Source organism: Scatophagus argus, chromosome 5 (assembly GCF_020382885.2).
Source record: "Scatophagus argus isolate fScaArg1 chromosome 5, fScaArg1.pri, whole genome shotgun sequence".
Classification (NCBI taxonomy): domain Eukaryota; kingdom Metazoa; phylum Chordata; class Actinopteri; family Scatophagidae; genus Scatophagus; species Scatophagus argus.
In genome coordinates this window covers 16215518-16233172 of record NC_058497.1, presented here as the reverse complement: position 1 = coordinate 16233172, position 17655 = coordinate 16215518, and the positions used below count along the sequence as shown (strand labels likewise).

Here is a 17655-nt window from a genome sequence, read left to right as displayed (position 1 = left end):
CTCACATGCTTGGCTAGTAAAGCTCATTCTGATAGAACGAAGAGCTTTTTCGATGGAAATGGATAAGTTTTCAAATACAGATGTTGCTGCTAAGAAGCTATCAATTCTAAAATGTAGATGTATCTATAAAATTTATGATCTATGCAATCAAGTGTCAATCTGATTAACATCACCAATTCAGTATCCGACCAAATATGAAATATGATCATAATCTCCAGTTCTGTTCCTGAGTCGTGTTGAATAAATGACAGAAAACATTATGATACGACAGTGAAGTTGGATATAAAATGCAATCAATGCATCATTTTATCAGAAAAGTTGTAATGAGCTTGTTGTTTCTTGAGTTAAAAACATGTTTTGTGAGGTCACAGTGACTTTGACCATCAAATTCTAATCAATTTATCCTTCAGTCCAAGTGGGCATTTGTGCCAAATAATCACAACACACTGTTAAGGTTGTCTCTGACACTTTTGGCTGATGACCTCTCACAATAAAGCAGTGTTGAGTTGTGGCCGCCTGTCAGCTTTCAGATGTCTGTCACAGAGTGACTTCCCCTGTAAACTTGTAAACAAATTGTTCCGTTCATTCATATAAAAGCTTTCGGCTCGAAGAGGCAAAAATTTCTTCTGTCTTTCCTCCCACTAAAAAATCTCATGACCCCTCAGAGTTAAAACTACCAGCCACCACAGTGAAGTACCAAAACATGCATCAGCATCTGTTCATGTCATCTATTTAACCTATGAGTCACATTTACTGCACAACGAGTACTTTTACTTTTGATACTTTGAATACATTTTAGGGATAACAATGTTGTATTTTAAATCTGATTTTGAAGGCAGGCAGCATTTTTACATTCTCATATTGGTAAAGGATTTCTCCCCTCACTGCTCATATATGATCTGATGAGGCTCCACATGATTACCCGTAGGATATAATGTATGGAATAAGAAAAATAGACGTAGCACTGACATTGAAGCATCTTTCTTTGTTTTTTTTTATTCATCTCTCAGTCATCACATTTCACAATTTTTCCGCACTGCACCCAGTAATGTCACAGGTTGAGATTGGAAACAACATGGACATTTCAGTAAGCAGTTTTCTAGGTTTTCCTCGGTTTTTCCTGTTATATTAACAAATATATACATATATCCCAGGAAGAGCATCGTAATAATAATTCATCCTTTCCAGTAATAACAATAAATTTAATAAATACTCAGTGTTCTTAACCACATGAGGAGAATGAGTTTGGGCTCACTCTTCTACTGATGGGTTTATCATCATCCCATACAAACGATAACACGCACACATTCACACAAACACACACTCACCCACTTAGAGAAATTTGCAGTGTCAAGTAAATACCACCTGCAGCCAAGAAGAAACATCCACTGTGAGAAAACAACTCCAAAGTCGATTTGTCAGCAGTGACTAGTGAGTCCACAGAGAGACAGACTAGTCGCACAACATGACCCCTAAGGTGTCGATGATGTTGAACACAACAGGTGAGATGCAGTCACATGAGGTCTCCAAACTTATATGTGTCCGTTTGGGCGGCATGAACGGGATCCATACAGAGCGCTACTGACTGCTAGAGAAGAAGGGGAAAAAAAACGTCTAAAAGACAAACGGATGAGCAGCACAGCGAGCCGTTCACACGTAAAAATAACATGCACTGAAACAGCACCAGCACACACACACTCATACACAAAATGAACCCATTTTGTTCTTCCACACGTGTACAGTAATATATACACATTCACACGAAGAAAAACGCACCTGGTCTGCCAAACCAATAGAAAAACATTTTTGCTAACAGGTTGTGGTTGGGATGCACTGAGAAAATAAAAAAGGTTCTCTTTTCTTTCTTTTTTTGTTTTTTTAACTGTACAAGGCTGAGGATAGAACCAGTAAACCAGTGCAATGAGAAAAAAAAGGCTTTTTCCTGTCCCAGTTTTGGAGGGAAGAGGTGACGGCGACCCCCATGTAGAGAGATGACACACGTGTGAGGAAGGATGAGGACTGGCGAAGGAGGGTTTAATGGGAGATGTTTGTGCACCGGCAAAACAAACAGCGTGCAAAATAAGAACAAAGACACTCTCTGTTAATAATCTTAAACCGTCCTGCTCCACGATTCTGAAGCAATGAATGTTTAGAGTGAAATGTGGATGAAGATTTGTTTTTTATTTGGTGGTGTTTGGCGTGAGAGACGCAAGCAGAAAGTGGACAGCTACACAAACAGGCAAAAGCACAGGCAGGTGGGTCGAAATGAACAGCTAGCAGAGTCAAAAAGTGTATTTTTAAAAAGTACTTGAATGGCTTTTGAAGATTGTGAGTCTCGAAGGAAATGCAACCTGGTGGTGGGGCACTAAGAAGCAGGTAGACATGGCTTCCAATGAGAAGAAGTGTCAGGTGAAGTGGGTGGGTGAGCACACTACAAGGCTTTAAAAAGGCCTCCAGGACCGTCTGTGTCGTGCAGGTTAGAGAGCACTATCAGGGAGAGGCGTGCTGTAAGGGTTTCACACCTTATTAGGATGCTAAAAGGACAGGAATGGCTTCCCTTAGGTAAGTGCCTAAGACATGACAAGATGTTTTTGCAAACTTTGCAAACGGCTCAGACATCAGTTGGCATTCCTTATTCAGCCCAAGCTCTAATGTCCTGCAAAAAAGAACTTGTAAATGTTCACTTGTTGTTGTTTTTTTCTCGTATACTATGAGTATTGTTGTCCACACAGAGTGGCCGACTGCCGCTGCCCACACAGAGGAACAGTGTGGTCCAAACTCTGTCCCTCCACGTCCATGTCCATGAGGTTGGGCCGTGCGGCGCTGGCGCTGCTGTCCCCTGAGCCGAGGGGGCTGTCACAGCTGCTGCCCGGCGACGAGCTGATGGTCCGGGAGAGAGAGCCCAGCTTCCAGGGGTCGGCTCTCATCCTGGCAGGGGTGGGCCGCGGCCGGGGGGCAAATTCTAGCGTCTTGGGTCGCTCCAGGGGACTGATGAGGCAGTGAGCATCCGGGTCGGGGATCGGTGGAGCGGGGGCTTTACGCCGATGGGGGACCGGGAAGATGGTGGAGGGGTCTGGGAGACGAGGGATTTCCAGGGTGTCCTGTGTACCTGAGTAATAAAAGACAGACAACAGGAAGAAGAATGCTTAGATTCTAGTTTCTCTAATGTGAGGATTGGATGCATTTCACTGACACAGTAACCTTAACATGTTTGGGCTTTGAACTGCTGGTTAATGAAGATATAATTTTGGGCAATTTGCACAATATTCTGACACAAATTAGTTATTGAATAAAATAATCTGCTGTCCACCTGGTGATAAAAATAGTGCTTAAAGTTGTTTTCTGGTCATGAGATCCAAATCCAATCATAGGAGTCCACGTCTCCAACAGCAGGAGGTCTGTGTAAACATTTGCTTCTGTTCCTCCTTTATAAGAGCTGCATGCTTCAGCAAAATGTTCTCCCTCACCTTTTTTTTGTTGTACTCCTGGAGGAGGAGGCATGGGCATGCTTCCATCCGACGGCGTCCTGTGGTGTCCCAGAGTTTGAGCTCGGGGTCGGATCGCCCCGTCGGAAGGCGTCCGTCTGTGTCCTCTGTTCATGGCCATGGCTGCAGACACGTGGGTGGGCGTGAGCGACTGGTTGGGCTCCTTCTTGAAGCTCTCCGCCCGCAAGTCCAAGAGTGGGTTGAGGGCAGGAGCAGGTGGCGGCGCCGGCGTTTTGACCCCTGTCATCGGGGTCAGGGGGTACTCATCCGGGTCGGAGGGAAGAAGGGACTTGGTGGAGTTGCAATCGGACAGAGAGGACAAAGACAGGAGTGTAACAGAGGGGGAAGGGTCCATGCAGGGGAGTGCTGAGTCGTGATGTCTGGAGAGGGAGAGGGAGAGGTTTCGGCTCGGTGGAGAGGTGCTGCGACGGAAACGTCCCGTCCGCTGGAAGAGACCATCCTTCTTCTTACGCTGCTCCTCTCTGAGGTCCTGCTCATCCTGAAGCACCTGCCAGCAACATCAGGGCACATTAATAAGCTGCAGGGCCACCGGGCAGACGTCTCACCAACATAAAATCACCTGAGAAACAATTTCGATCCGCTATGTTGTGCTTATTACAAAAAATATTTATTTGATAATCGCTTCCTTCCCCTATCAAAGCAAGCAGATTACATCACTCGACCCTCGTCTGCTTCGACAGCAAGCGGAAATCCTCGCAACACAGAATCAACAAGGTGCTGGAAGCCGTCCATGCAGACCTCGGTCCGTGCTGACTCGACAGCATCACGCACTTCCTGCTGATAATTTGGCAGCTTGTTCATCCTGTTTCATCTCATCCCAAAGGTGATGCATTAGCCTGTAGTCAAGTGATCTGAGGCGCATCACTCTCTCTAAGCGTCCATGGTGCCATGAGACACATGGAGCCTGTTGGAAACATTCATCTAAGAAAGAGTCGACTGTATTGTTTGTTTAAATGGGGCAAAACCTGAGAAAAACAAATTTAAAACATTGAAACCTTGAGTTGACTTACATATTGCAAAGAAAATTCAAAACCATATGTTTACTTTGAGTAGACTATACCAACAAATGTACCACAGTAACAGTACTGGTATTCATCTTGTATGTCAGTGATATTGTGTTTGGGAATAAACATTTGGTTTGTTTATGTTGTAATATAAATAAAATATAAATATTGAATTTCCCTTGGGATCAATAAAGTATCTATCTATCCATCTAATAAACTATTAGATGTTTTGTGTGCTTATTTATTTTTATTATCAGCACGGGTAGGATTTGTGGGCAGATCTGATTATGAGAGGAATATTTTTACTGAAAAATGTTCGTTTCTGTGTACATTTGAGGTACACAAAATATAAACATTAAAGGGAAGTTCCCCGATTCTACAACCAGCTCCAGGAAAGCGATGTATATCAAGCAGCGAAAGCATCCTAAAGCTTTCCAAGTAAAGCTTAAATCATACATTTTAAATCACACAAGAAAATTTACTTACTCTCTATTTAATCTACATAACACAGAAATACATTGTTCCCCCACAACGAACCACTGAATGACGCCACTTCTTCAACTTTATCAACGCAACAAAAAGCCAAACAGGATCACAGGATGTTTTCTCTCTCTGTTTCCTCACCTGTAGCTTTCCCAGCTGCAGCAGGTCTTGTCCGAGTGCAACAGAAGCGAGCAGAGAGGCACAACCCAACAGCAACATATCGCTCTTCTTCCTCTGGCTGCAGCGACGGAGCGAGTCCTGGGAGTTCGCCCCCGACCCCAGACCTCCAGGCCCCTGACAAAAGCTGCCGACAGCGGACGCAGTGTTGGAGCCCACGCTGCCCCACAGAGACCCCGAGTCCTCCACCGCTCCATTACTGCTGGTCTCTGAGGGCAGCAGGGAGCCGGGTGACTCCTCAAACTCACCACACTCCTCTGTTTAAAGGAGGAAAAAAGGCGGATGAAAAGGGTTAAGATGAGGTTGATTCTCGTCAAGTTAATGATGCACAGCTTACAAAAAAAAAAAAAGCCAAACAAAACATCTCACCCATTTCGTTAAGGCTGGAGAAGCCAGCAGTCATGGGTGCATGCTTGGGCGACTTGCCCAGATTTGGTGCACTGGATGACCAAACTTTGCATCCCTCACCCAGCGATTTCAGTCTGCGAACAGACAACATGATATCAAGACACAAAGTCTCCAAGTGCGACGGTATTGTTTTCAGACAGAAAGAATTAAAACGCTTCATGAGCGAGGACAGCGGCCACACGCAACACAGATTTCTTTTTTTGTTCTTTTCTACCAAATTTCCAGAGATGACTGTCCTGCTTTGGGCTGCTCCACACACTGTAATGAGATATCGACTGAAATGTTTTGTTTCTCTGTGTTAAGAGAAACAAGGTGTCCAGAAAAATAAGAGAAAAAGGCTGATTCATGTCACCTGTGAAACCTGTTATCTCCCAAAAAATGATTTTTGTCACCGCAGTTTTATCGGGTACATTGTGATATTTAACTGCTATGTAATCTAGACAAAGATAGAAAGCTTTGTGTGTCATGTTTCTGCCTTTCTGCCACATTGTCCGTGTATATTTGTGAGGAAAGGTGAGCTGTAAACTGTGTATTTGTCACTTTAACGTCACACGGTTCACTCCACACAGCCTATTGTCCATACTACATTGTATTGTACCATGCCATGTTTATTGTCTTCTTGTCTATGCTGTTATTGCACTGTTGTATTTTTTTTATTATTTTTTTTTATACTCAGTATATGCCAGTATGTGTACTCCTTTATGCAGCACCATGCAGCATCCTGGAGGAATGTTGTTTATTTGCTCTGTGTGCCACACATGCATGCTTGTGTTGACAACAAAAACTCCTTGCATCCCTGTAAACAAACTGTGCTCATACTTCTCCTCCCCGCCGACTCTCTCTTTCTGGTGGGTGGAGCTTGGTCCCCATGTTCTCCCTTTCTTCTTGCTGGTGGACAGGTCTTCCTTCTTACACACAGCACTGCGGCCCCACGTCTTACTGCCGTCGCTTGGTGTCACTGAGGGACGATGGGAAAAGCCACATTACATCCCTGCCTTACATTCACTTTCTCTGTCACGCAGGACTCTGTCTGATTAATTTGGTTTAATTTGGGAGTTTGTGCTCACATCTTATGGCTCTCAGTCGAGGTATGACCCCCGGGCTGGCAGGTGGGGTGGTGCTCTCGCTCCCTTGAGTCTTCCTCTTGTCCACACTGGGAGACGCCTGGACTGTGATCTTATGCTCAAAGCCTACATGTGAGCAAGAAGAGAAAAGTTTATTTGTTTTCACATAAATAATTTGAGTCTCTCATGTTTTCTCGAAAATAATGACAATTATGAAATGAATCATACACTGGAGAAACATTTACATCAAACAGAGATATAATTTAAACATCAACATAACATAAACTGTGGACATCCTGCATACAATTTCAGTGAATAATGCTGAAACAATTAGTGCATTCATCAATGTCTCTTTTCATCATTTCTTTGTTATCAAGTGAAAATATTAAGCATGAGATGACTGGAGTTTTCCTAAAATGTTGCAGATCTCTGCAGCTTAACAGAGAATAAACAGGGCGCAGGTCATGGCTGCACCCTGAACTACAACAATTAAACTGTACCACAAATTTCTGAGTGGGAAATATCGTGGAAGCTCAGTGTGCGGTGAGATTGAAACGACACCAGTGTGGCGGCACTTAACCCAGTCTTTGACCCACACTTCCATAAAAAAAAAACCACCACGTAACAGGAAATGACATCCAACTGGGAGCTCTGCCAGTTTCGTGCACCTGATTCCATCAGATTATATACAAACAATCTGAGTGCAGTTCCTGCTTCAACCCACCAGAGGGCAGACTGATGCAGTTGCTGTCTCGGCCCAGCTTCAGCAGCCTGCTCTTCTTGAAGTGGCCTTTTCTTTTCTTAACACTGGGTTTCTCCTGGTACACCTGGTGGATGATGATGTTTAACTCTCGCTCAACAATGTCAATCTCCCTCTCCGCCAACTCCTGCTCCCTCCTCCTCAGCTGCTCCTCCTGCTCCCTCTGCTCCTCGGCTGCACGCGCCAACGCCTCCTCCCAAGACCTCAGCTCCTGCAGGGAAGAGGAGAGAGGAGAGGTTATTAGCATAGCGGCACCTCTCCTAACACCTCCTCTGACAACAGGCTTGTTGCTAAGGCAATTCAAACTTGCAGAAACACCTCAGACAAAGGGGTGAGATTGTGCCACCCTCAATAATGAGTTTGACTTTTTCTGTGAAAAACTTCTGACAAAACAATTCTCGTCAGTCTGAGTTTAATCGATTTGTGCTCTCAGTTTTCTCACCTTCTCTTTGGCCCTGAGTTCATCAAACATCTGCTGGATCTCCAGCCTCCAGTCTTCTTGTAAGGAGTGGAAGGACTCCAGAGGCATCTGAAACATGGCCGACTTCTCGATGGCCAGCAGTCGCCTCAGGATGCTGGTGAAGGAGGGTCTGCTGTGGGGGTTTGGGCTCCAGCACTCTGAAGGGCGAGAGACATGAGGCAAAGTTTCAAAAAGTGACCACAGGAACAACAAGTGTATCTGCACATGAACTGTAATAACGCACTTCATTCATTGTGTATCTTTTTGTCTCAATAACAACAAAGAATTCTTCTTTCATCATTACTTTACTTGGCTATAACTGTGGTTTTATTTAGTAGGCAACCGTAGGACTCCTACTATTTTATCCAAAAATATGGTGCATGTGAGTGTCCGTTTACAAATTGTTTGTGTTTTTCAGTACACATCCTGTAACACTCAGCCCCAAGACTGTTTGTCCATACCAAAAACATGAAAAACAGGTTTCAAACATAAAGTTTCACTTGTTGAAAAGGCTAAATGATTACCTTTAAAAAAAAAACTTGAGCACTATAGAATTTTAGCGAACGTTACTCAGACAGGAGGAAGTAGAACATTTACGGTAAAGGGGGGATCTATTTTCAGTGGTGGAATAATACACATTTTGGTGGAGGATCTTTAATGTGTTTTTAGCAGGTTTTTGAACATCAGTGAAGCTCTAAGGCACAGAGGAAAGAGTTAGTAGGAATAGTTCATTCATGATTTGTTGACAGTTAGAAAAATAAAGAATATCACCAGACTGTCATCAACATACAGGTCAAACAATATATCAAAAAGGCGAGTTATTAGCACAATTTAAACATGACTCAACCATGAATGTTCCTCTTTTTTCCATTTCTGGCAGTAGAGAAGGCAACATGATAAGTGGAAGCGAGCAAGATGGGACAGCATATGGCAGCCATCATGAGCCAAACCCTGACTGACAGTGTTGCAGAAACATGGTGGACACCTACAGTAATCTGCTGAGCCACACGCTGATCAGTTCTGTCTCTGCAACATATAACCACACACACACACGACTAGCCACTGAAAGATGTAAGAAAACACACTTTTATATTAGGTAATATAAATCGACATAAAGAGTGTGTGGGGTAAAGTTGGAGGAAGAGGAGCTGAAATTGAGATGATGACAGGAGCAAACAGAGTGGAGATAGCAGCGAGGGATGAAAAAGGAGAGATTAACGGATGAATGTGAATAAGATGAAGCAGAGTGAGCTTTAGGAGCAGAGCAGGAGGGCGGTGGAGGGAGGTGACTGAAGTTGAGCTGCTGGGCTGAGAGTTCGGGAAACAACGCCCTCTTCTTTTTAACTATGTGTAAAACCTGGCCAACAGCTTACTGATCCATAAAGAAAGGAGCTTAAGAATAAGCATATTAAGGTAATTTAGATATAAGTGGAGATGACCTAAACTGTGAAACAAGAGCCTGTTAATACTCTACCGCTGTTAGCCAAGTGCTGCCTGGATTATTTGCAAGGTGAAAAGGAGAAACGGCAACCAGGGGAGCTCAGACGCAGGACTGCACAAGGATGTACAAAAACCAAATTAATTAAACTGTTCAGACAGTCGTCATCCACTTAAACTGGTAGGGTTCTCAGCTGCCAGAAAAAAAGGACTTTAAAATCAACTGTGACCTAAAAAAAAAAATTCAAGCAAGTTGTTTTAAAGTCAGTGGATGAGAACACCCAAAGGGCCTTTTTCAAAGTGAGTTTTTGTATCCACTGACAAGCTGAAGGTCTTATCCCATGACTAATGTACAGTACGGACCCACAAGAAAAGCACAAGGACGTGACACCGCGAAGCTCAACTTGCCGAGCACGAATGAATAAGACAAGTGAGACGAGAAGGAGGAAGCCCCGAGTGACTCCAATCAGAAAGCAAATGACTGTCAAGCTGTGCTCACTGTGAGGCATTTGGCCTTCCTCGAAAATCACTTCCTCACCAAGAACAGAAGAACCGATTCTTGGATTGAATAACGACTCAAAGTGTCCGGGTGGTCGGTGCTGCTTACCTTCCAGCAGCTGAGCGAAAGGTTCAGGGCACGTTGAGGGGATAGGGAGTGTTAGCTTGTTCATGGCAACACCGTAAGCCACCGCCAAAGCGTCTATCTCCCGGTAAGGAACCTCGCCGGTCAGCAGCTCCCACAGCAGCACACCGAAACTGAGGAGTGAAGGCAAACAAGGTGAAAGGCTTGAATTTTCACATTAGGACAAGTGAAGCATCTGCCCCCTCTCTACCCACTGACGAACCCACCACCGACGACACAACACATTCATGGTGCAAAGTTAAAACAAGTATTGTACGTAACTGCAAGCGTGCAGTCCTTTTAATTCACTTCAGTATTTCTTTTTCATGCTACCTTATACTATTTCAGATTGAAACATCGTACCTTTCGCTGCACAACTGTAGTAGCAAACATATGAAGGTTTTACGTAGAAAACATTTGATAAGCCTCTAAAATCTAATGCACTGTTACTGATACCAAACAGTATATAAAACTGACTGGACTATACAGTAAAATGCTGCTCACACATGAATGTATCAGTAAAATTAATCAATAATCCGTTTAATAACGCATCATGTATAATAAAATGACAGACACGTGGAGTTTTAATGCCTTGTATCTATTCAATGACATTTTACATTGTAGCACTGTTAATTTTACTTAAGTTAAGGATGTGAAATCTTCCTTTGACACTCGTACTAATAAAAAAATAACATCAAAATATTATAATAAGGACAAAGAAGTTTAACTCTGCTGGACTGGACTGAAAATCGAGTCAGATAAACTATAAACTTTCACGCATCGACGACACGACTGAAGAGTTTTTTTTTTTTTCTTTTTTTGTTTAACTGAAAGGCTGCTGAAGTTTCTCAAAGCAAAACAAAACCATCTTGATCAGTAACTGACCAAAGAATTGAGATAACTGACCAACACTGACTGATATTCTATTTAATGTGATTTCTTTGCGCGGTTCTGACTCGACAGACTCCCTCGACAGTCCGCCCGAGGCAGTTCGTTTCTGTGTAAACCAGGTGGAGTCTGGTGACAAACAAGCGCAGCACCTCCACACGTCGCTGCTCTTGGAGAAGAGGGAGAGCTTGATGACCTCCGGGGCCATCCAGGCGTAAGTCCCCGCCGCGCTCATCTTGGTCGTCTGGTGCCACTCTCTGGCCAAACCAAAGTCTGTGATCTTCAGGATTTTCCCGCTCAAGTCGTCCCGCTCCACCGGCTGCAGGATGAGGACTGAGGACGAGAAGGAGGAGGAGGAGGAGCAGAGAGGGACAAAGAACAGCTGATGTTAAAAGATGACAAAGTTACACTCGCAGTCCATACAAGACAGAAAAATAAAAAAAACCAAAACCAAAACACAGTAAAACAAACAGAGCTCAGCCAGTCTTGAATACTTAATCAGTTAAGTACTTTTTTGAAAACCCAAGAACAAAAAATGTCACGGTTCAAATTTCTTCAGTACAGTTGTGGTGGTGGTGGAAGAAGTATTACGACATTTTACTCAAGTAAAACACTGCAGAAATACTCTGTTACAAGTTAAAAGTAGTATTAGCGTCAAAATGCACACCTACTTCAAGTACCAAAAAGTAAAAGTACTCATGAGCCATTCGATGCAGAATCGCCACAGTGTACAGTACTCTAATGTTTTATTGACTTTATATACTTGACTTTACATGCTGCTGAGGACCTTATAGCCTACAACAATACGTCACAATTTATCCGTTCATTTACATTCTGCATCAATAATCTGAATGTGAAAAGTAACTAAAGTTGGGAAATTAGTGTAGTGAAGTAAGAGTATATTTGCCTCCAAAATGTAGTAATAAAATGGAGATGCTTAGTACTTCAGCACCTCAAAATTGTACTTAAGTTCAGTATTTGAGTAATTTCACTCTTTTCAAAGAACAGATCAGTTCATAGATAAAATAATAAGACGACCAGTGTAAATAATAATAAAGATGGTAAACAGACATGTATAATGAATAGGACAGACGGGGAAGTCAGGCACATTTTCCAACACAGTTTGGTCAGTTTAATTGAAATTGAGTCGTTTTCAAAATGATTTGTTTCAGAAGCAGCAGTCTGATTCTCACGTCCAGTTTTAAGTCCAGTTTCTTGCCCGGCTTACAAATACTTGTCACGTGTCAAAAAAAAAAAAAAAAAAATTCACATTGAAAAACAAAATGTATGAAGGCACATGTTCAGTCACACAGTCATGTTTACAATACAGGTGTGGCTGGACCTGCGTGCTCTTCAGGTTTCTGCTATGGGGCGTAACTTTCAGCTCTTGTCCAGCAGCCTGCAGTGTGTGACGTGTGCATATTTTCTACACACTAACAACTGTTTAAGCTCACACAGCATCCTTCATAATGTTAGCATTTAACCTCCTCGTTCGCTCTCCGTCTCTCCGTACGACTTCCTCCTTCATTTCCGTGTGTGAGTGCAGGCTATGGAAATATTTGAAGTGTACACAGTTCACAGGCACTGGGAGCCAGGTGAGGGCTGCTCTCTCCCTCTCTCACTTATCTACAGGCGTATGCAAAGGGAGGTGGAGAGAGGCTACACACACACAGCGGCGTCTTTGTTTACACACACACACACACACACACACACACAGGCTTTCACATGATAAAGGTGTGCCTCTAGGAGACCAGTTTCAGTGATAAAGAACTGAGCTGAGACCCATCCGCAGATATTTCCATAGCCAGAAATAAGTATTCATATCCCAAAAGTTAAAGTAGCAATACCAAAATGAAAAAACTTCTCTATTTTAAGTAAAAGCAATGCACTCAAAGTTTCACTCCCCTTCAGAGTTTTTCTACTGGATATTAACATTGAGCATTAACATTGTCTTTTATACACCTGCTTTTTTACTCTACTACTTTTACATGACAGCTGTAGTTACTAGTTAACTTGCAGATTAAAGTTTAACATTAAAAACCATAGAATACAACATATTGTTAAAGATTTTTCTCTAAAGAAGTTTCTCACAGTTTCAGTCAAATAAAGTTGCAAGGCTCAAAGAGGCAAAATTATCCAGAAAATTATCCAAAATATTTCACAAAATACCAGTTTTCTTTTCTTGTTTTTACAAAAATGACAAATGTCAAAGACTCCACCTTCTGTTAAAGTCTTCTTCTTTCTATTAAAGCCGAGCAAATCTTATTTAATATCTTCTCAACATAAATAAATATAAAAGCCATTCTGTCAACTGAAACCATGATGGGTATTTTTCACTGTCCTCTGACGGGTCACAGACCAATACAGCTGAGTGGCTGAATCAACAAAAAATGCATAATATTTGATCACATTTTTTGTTTTGCAACATTTTTATTTGCAAATAATAAAATAAACACAGCTGTCAGATTAAAAAAAAAAGGTATATTTTCCTGGCACGTAATGTGAATGCTGAAATGAGGAAGTGCTTCAGAGGTCTTTCTATTCTGATACTGTCATCTCTGTGAGGGACAGCTGTCTCCTCGGGCCTGACTCCTTCTCTCTGCGTCTCAAAAGCAAAAGCAAAAGATGGAGACGAGACAGAGTCGGAAAGAACGAGAGGAAAGGGATGCGTTTGCATTTTTAAATGGGTGCGTCTTACTCAGAGCGCATCCATACAGGGAAAGGGACAACATGCCTGTAAGGTGGAGGGTGGAAGGTGGAGTAAACACAGAGGGCAGAAAAAGAGGAGGAGGAAACATGGAAACTGAATGGAGGCATGTTTACAGAAACTGAACGTGTGAACGAAGCAGCATTTCCAAGCTGCTCCCACTCCCTTCTTCATGTAATCGTACCATCACTTTCACACCTCGAGAACATCTCTGTGTGACGCCACCTGTGCGTGCTAATTCATTCTGCCGCAGCTTTAAACCACCGCCAGTATTTCATCCATACGTCAAACGCGATGATCAACATATCTGTATTTGACTCTTGGCACAGAAACACAAAGTGCAGCGACACACAAATAACACTGTAGGAAGCATCGAGGCACATTTTGTCACAGCGAAGAAGGGGAAAGAAAAACGTCCCCAAGGATCGTATGGCTTTTACACAAGGCCACGCCAGCACTGTTGGAAATGTTATCTTAAAATAGAGTACAGCATACGAATGAGAAGAAAGCGAGAAGTACTGCTGACGAGCTCCCTGGGTACTTCAAAGTCTTCCACAAAAACATGCATCATGGGAAATACCGCAGGCCTGATGCAGTGTGACAATATATCATTAATACCGTGACAAGCGCTGCTGCATTGTAGTATGATCAGATGATTCACTGTTTCACTACAGTATGAGCAAACAGTCTCTGACCGATCAATCAGACTCGATCTTATCAATGAGCCGTGTCATGCTTGTAAGCTCGCTAACAGCTCTACGAGACCGTAAATGCTCACTGTAATGCAATCACAGGTCCAAATTAGCTCTCATAACGCTGATGTATGTTCAAGAGTTCATTTTTTCTGACAAGGTTTTAATTAAGACAGTGAACTGTCGTGACTGACAGTTGATCGCTGAGACGAGCGTATGGGCGGGAACTCCATCTCGTGCCGTCACCACCCGACCACTACTGCACAGACTGTGGCTCCAAATGACGTCATCAGTGCAAGATGGCAACACTTGCATGCGGGATATTTTGGCTTCAGTTGTGAATGGCGGGAGGAAATGGAGATGCGTCAACCATCTTTATATATGTCATTGAATGAAGCTGATGTGAATGTTGTGTTTTGCGGGGATCTGGTCATGAACCACAGTATTGGGCACAGTGAAATGCTGATCTCATGCTGAGGCTCAAAGAATCTTCAGGTATCATCCAATTTGTCATAAGTCATCATATTTGGAAAATGAATTTCAGTACAAAACTTTATGATAATCCACCCAGCAGCTATTGGACTAACAGACACTGCGATCCCTGTAGGAACATCACGTTTACAATTATAAATGGCTTAAAATTTGATTCTCTGGCCACACCCCACTCAGCAGGTGTTTTTGATAGATGGTCAATAACATTTGGCAGCGATTTCTGGGTTGTAGTGAGAATTGCAACATGCTCCAAAGTTTCACACTGTGTGCCATAGCCCTAATTGTTGATTTAACCTTTAAACTTCTGCTGTTCTTTCCTCCATCCTTGGACCCTGACCCCAGCTAAGTGTTGAGAAATGCCACCAAGTCACTGTTCAAACACTGATCAAGGAGTAAACAGCCAGGCCTCAACCTGACTAATGATCTCCAGACTGGTTAGTCAGAGCAGTAAGCACAGGTGACACATTAGTCCCCAGCCCACTCAGATATTTCAGCACAGAGGAATGCAATCAAAGGTCCACGAGAGCCACTTACAGCACAGATTATAGCAATTTAAACAAGGTGTGCAGCATGTTTGGCATGTAGTGGCTCTAATCTGGAAACTCCCTGTAGGGCAACAGAAGATAAACCGCTTCTACAATAACATTAAGTCAGCACTTAAAATAAAAGATTAACAACGGGACAAAAATATCTGGAAATAGTAAAAGTCTGAAGTGGCAGCAATAAACTCTGAAGGAATTTATTTTTCATTCGCATCTTCTTGAAAATGTGCAAATTACTGCATTTTTAGGCACAATCTTAGCAAAATTATTCACAAACAATGAACACAAAAGACATAAAAGAAAAACTGATCGCAGTTGATTTCCATTTTATTAAAGGATATTAAAGGATAAATGAACTACATACAAAACTACATCTTAAAACCAAACTGTTACTGTCACTCTGTGCTGCCTCGCCTTAAATAAACTATGTGAGCACAGCCAATCGTCTGGCAGAGCTTTGGGCGTGGCCATCCAAGCAGTCAGCTGAGAGACTGGACTGATCAGCTGATGAGGGCGCTGCAGGTGATGGGACCTGTCAGAGCTGCGTTTTCATTTTCCACCTCTTATGCCGGAAGAGCAACAGAATGTATGCAGCTAAAGACAAGGAAATGCAGCTATGATATGACACAGGTTTGAGATAAGAGTGTTTAATTAGATAAACAGCTGTAGATTTCAGCTGGTTTTGAAGCCCAGATATGCCCCACAGATGTTTAGTTAGTGTTGAGCTAAGAATTTTTTCATGTATAATAGAGTGATGAAACTGGACTTCTGTGATTCCATTGGTTACAGGATTTCACAGTACAAATGAGAAACCACGTTCACATTTTGACAAAAGTACAAATGAAATTCCCCTCCCATCACACGTAAAGGGGAGAGCGTTGTAGTAGCAGTAAAAGTTGTAGTTCTGCACTTGACCTGCATTTCCTAACTAAAGGTGTGAACCACAGCGGCTCATGATGGCAACTCTGTGATATGAAGAGTGATTCACAAATTCCTCTGTGCATGGATGTCACTAGTGACTCTCAACAATTTGGTCTGAAGAGTTACATAAACGGTGACAGACATGGACACAGAAAGCTAAACCGGTTTAACTCTTACTGTTTCGTGTTATTATGGCTAAGGATGAGTTCTGCTGTGTCATTAACTTGTTATTATGGTAACAAGGGCAGAGGTCACAGGCCGAGAAAGGAGAGAAGAAAACCCTCATGCCCCTATCAGCATGATTTGCTTTCCTGTTTTCTGTTGGAAGGGGCACTACACCATCTCACCAACTTTGTGGAAGTCCAGTGCTAAATAGTTGTAATACTCCTTTAAATTCAGTGGATTCAGTGGTTTTGTGTAAACAAAATATCCAACGATTAATGAAGCATAACAGTAGTTCAGGCAAACACGCTCCACAGTCCACACTGGCTCATTCACAGCAGTGCTCTGAGCTAATTGCTAATGTCAGCATGCTAACATGGCTATGCTAACATGCAGATGTTGAGCAATAAAGTTTAGCGTGTTAACCATTTCAGTTCAGCATGTCATCTAACATTTGACAATTAGCACAAAACATAAAGTACAGCTGAGGATGACTTTAGTTTTGTAGGTATTTTGGACAAAAACCAAAGTACTGGACAAACTGAATTATGGCCTGATGATGGCGCTGGGAGGAAGGTGTGCTCTAATTATATTGGGTTCAATAATACATTGATATAAAAAATGTAAATAAAACGTACATTTTAATAAGTATTAAATATATAGATATTGGTAAAGGCTGATTTATGTATGTTTTGTGTTGCTCTTTTGGAAGAACCTTTCAGGGGTTAATTATTTCACACAACTGAAGGCACCTTTGAGAACATCCTGACTCTCTTTCCCTTTTTCTAACCCTGTTCTTGTTCCCTCTGATAAGGATCCATAAGGGTCTAGCCCAGTGCTTCTCAAATAGTGGGGCGCGCCCCCCTGGGGGGGCGCGGGGCGATGCCAGGGGAGGCGCGTGTGACCCTGGGGAACATGCTTTTTTTGCCGTACTAGAATAAAGTGTAATTGCACATCCACAACAGTAGTTGGCAGTGGCGCTCTCATTGTCAGAGTGTGCGCAGGGAGTATTGGCTCTATGGTGTAGCGTTTTTTTTGCACCGAGCAGGCGATATGAAGTGCAGTAAACGAACCCTTAAGAGACAACATGAAGAAATTTTTAACAGGGATGAAAAGAAAGGCGGAGAGAGACGAAGATAATGAGACAAAAGTAACTCACCCGAAAGCTAAGACGAGGAAATATGACGAAGCATATGTAGCGCTTGGCTTCACTGTGACTACAGTGGGAGACGAAAGACCGGTGTGTTTACTGTCTAAAAATGTTGGCAGCGGACAGCATGAAGCCAAATAAATTAAGGCGCCACTTGAAGACATTACATCCCAATCATGC

At 42.7% G+C, this 17655-nt stretch overlaps 1 protein-coding gene across 3 annotated transcripts in view; it reads right to left on the bottom strand.

Annotated features, from left to right (window-relative positions):
• Positions 1 to 960: 960 nt before the first annotated feature.
• Positions 961 to 17655, bottom strand: part of map3k10 (mitogen-activated protein kinase kinase kinase 10) — a 33005-nt gene continuing 16310 nt past the window's right edge. For all 3 annotated transcript variants that reach the window (XM_046389201.1, XM_046389202.1, XM_046389204.1), the window contains exons 3-12: positions 10962 to 11142; positions 9907 to 10055; positions 7845 to 8020; positions 7367 to 7613; positions 6646 to 6768; positions 6398 to 6536; positions 5540 to 5652; positions 5135 to 5427; positions 3468 to 3993; positions 961 to 3109 (exon numbers count right to left, since the gene is read on the bottom strand). In XM_046389201.1, the coding sequence (XP_046245157.1) occupies positions 2709 to 3109; positions 3468 to 3993; positions 5135 to 5427; positions 5540 to 5652; positions 6398 to 6536; positions 6646 to 6768; positions 7367 to 7613; positions 7845 to 8020; positions 9907 to 10055; positions 10962 to 11142 (2348 nt within the window). In that variant the 3' untranslated portion in view covers positions 961 to 2708. The remainder of the gene's footprint in view (positions 3110 to 3467; positions 3994 to 5134; positions 5428 to 5539; positions 5653 to 6397; positions 6537 to 6645; positions 6769 to 7366; positions 7614 to 7844; positions 8021 to 9906; positions 10056 to 10961; positions 11143 to 17655) is intronic.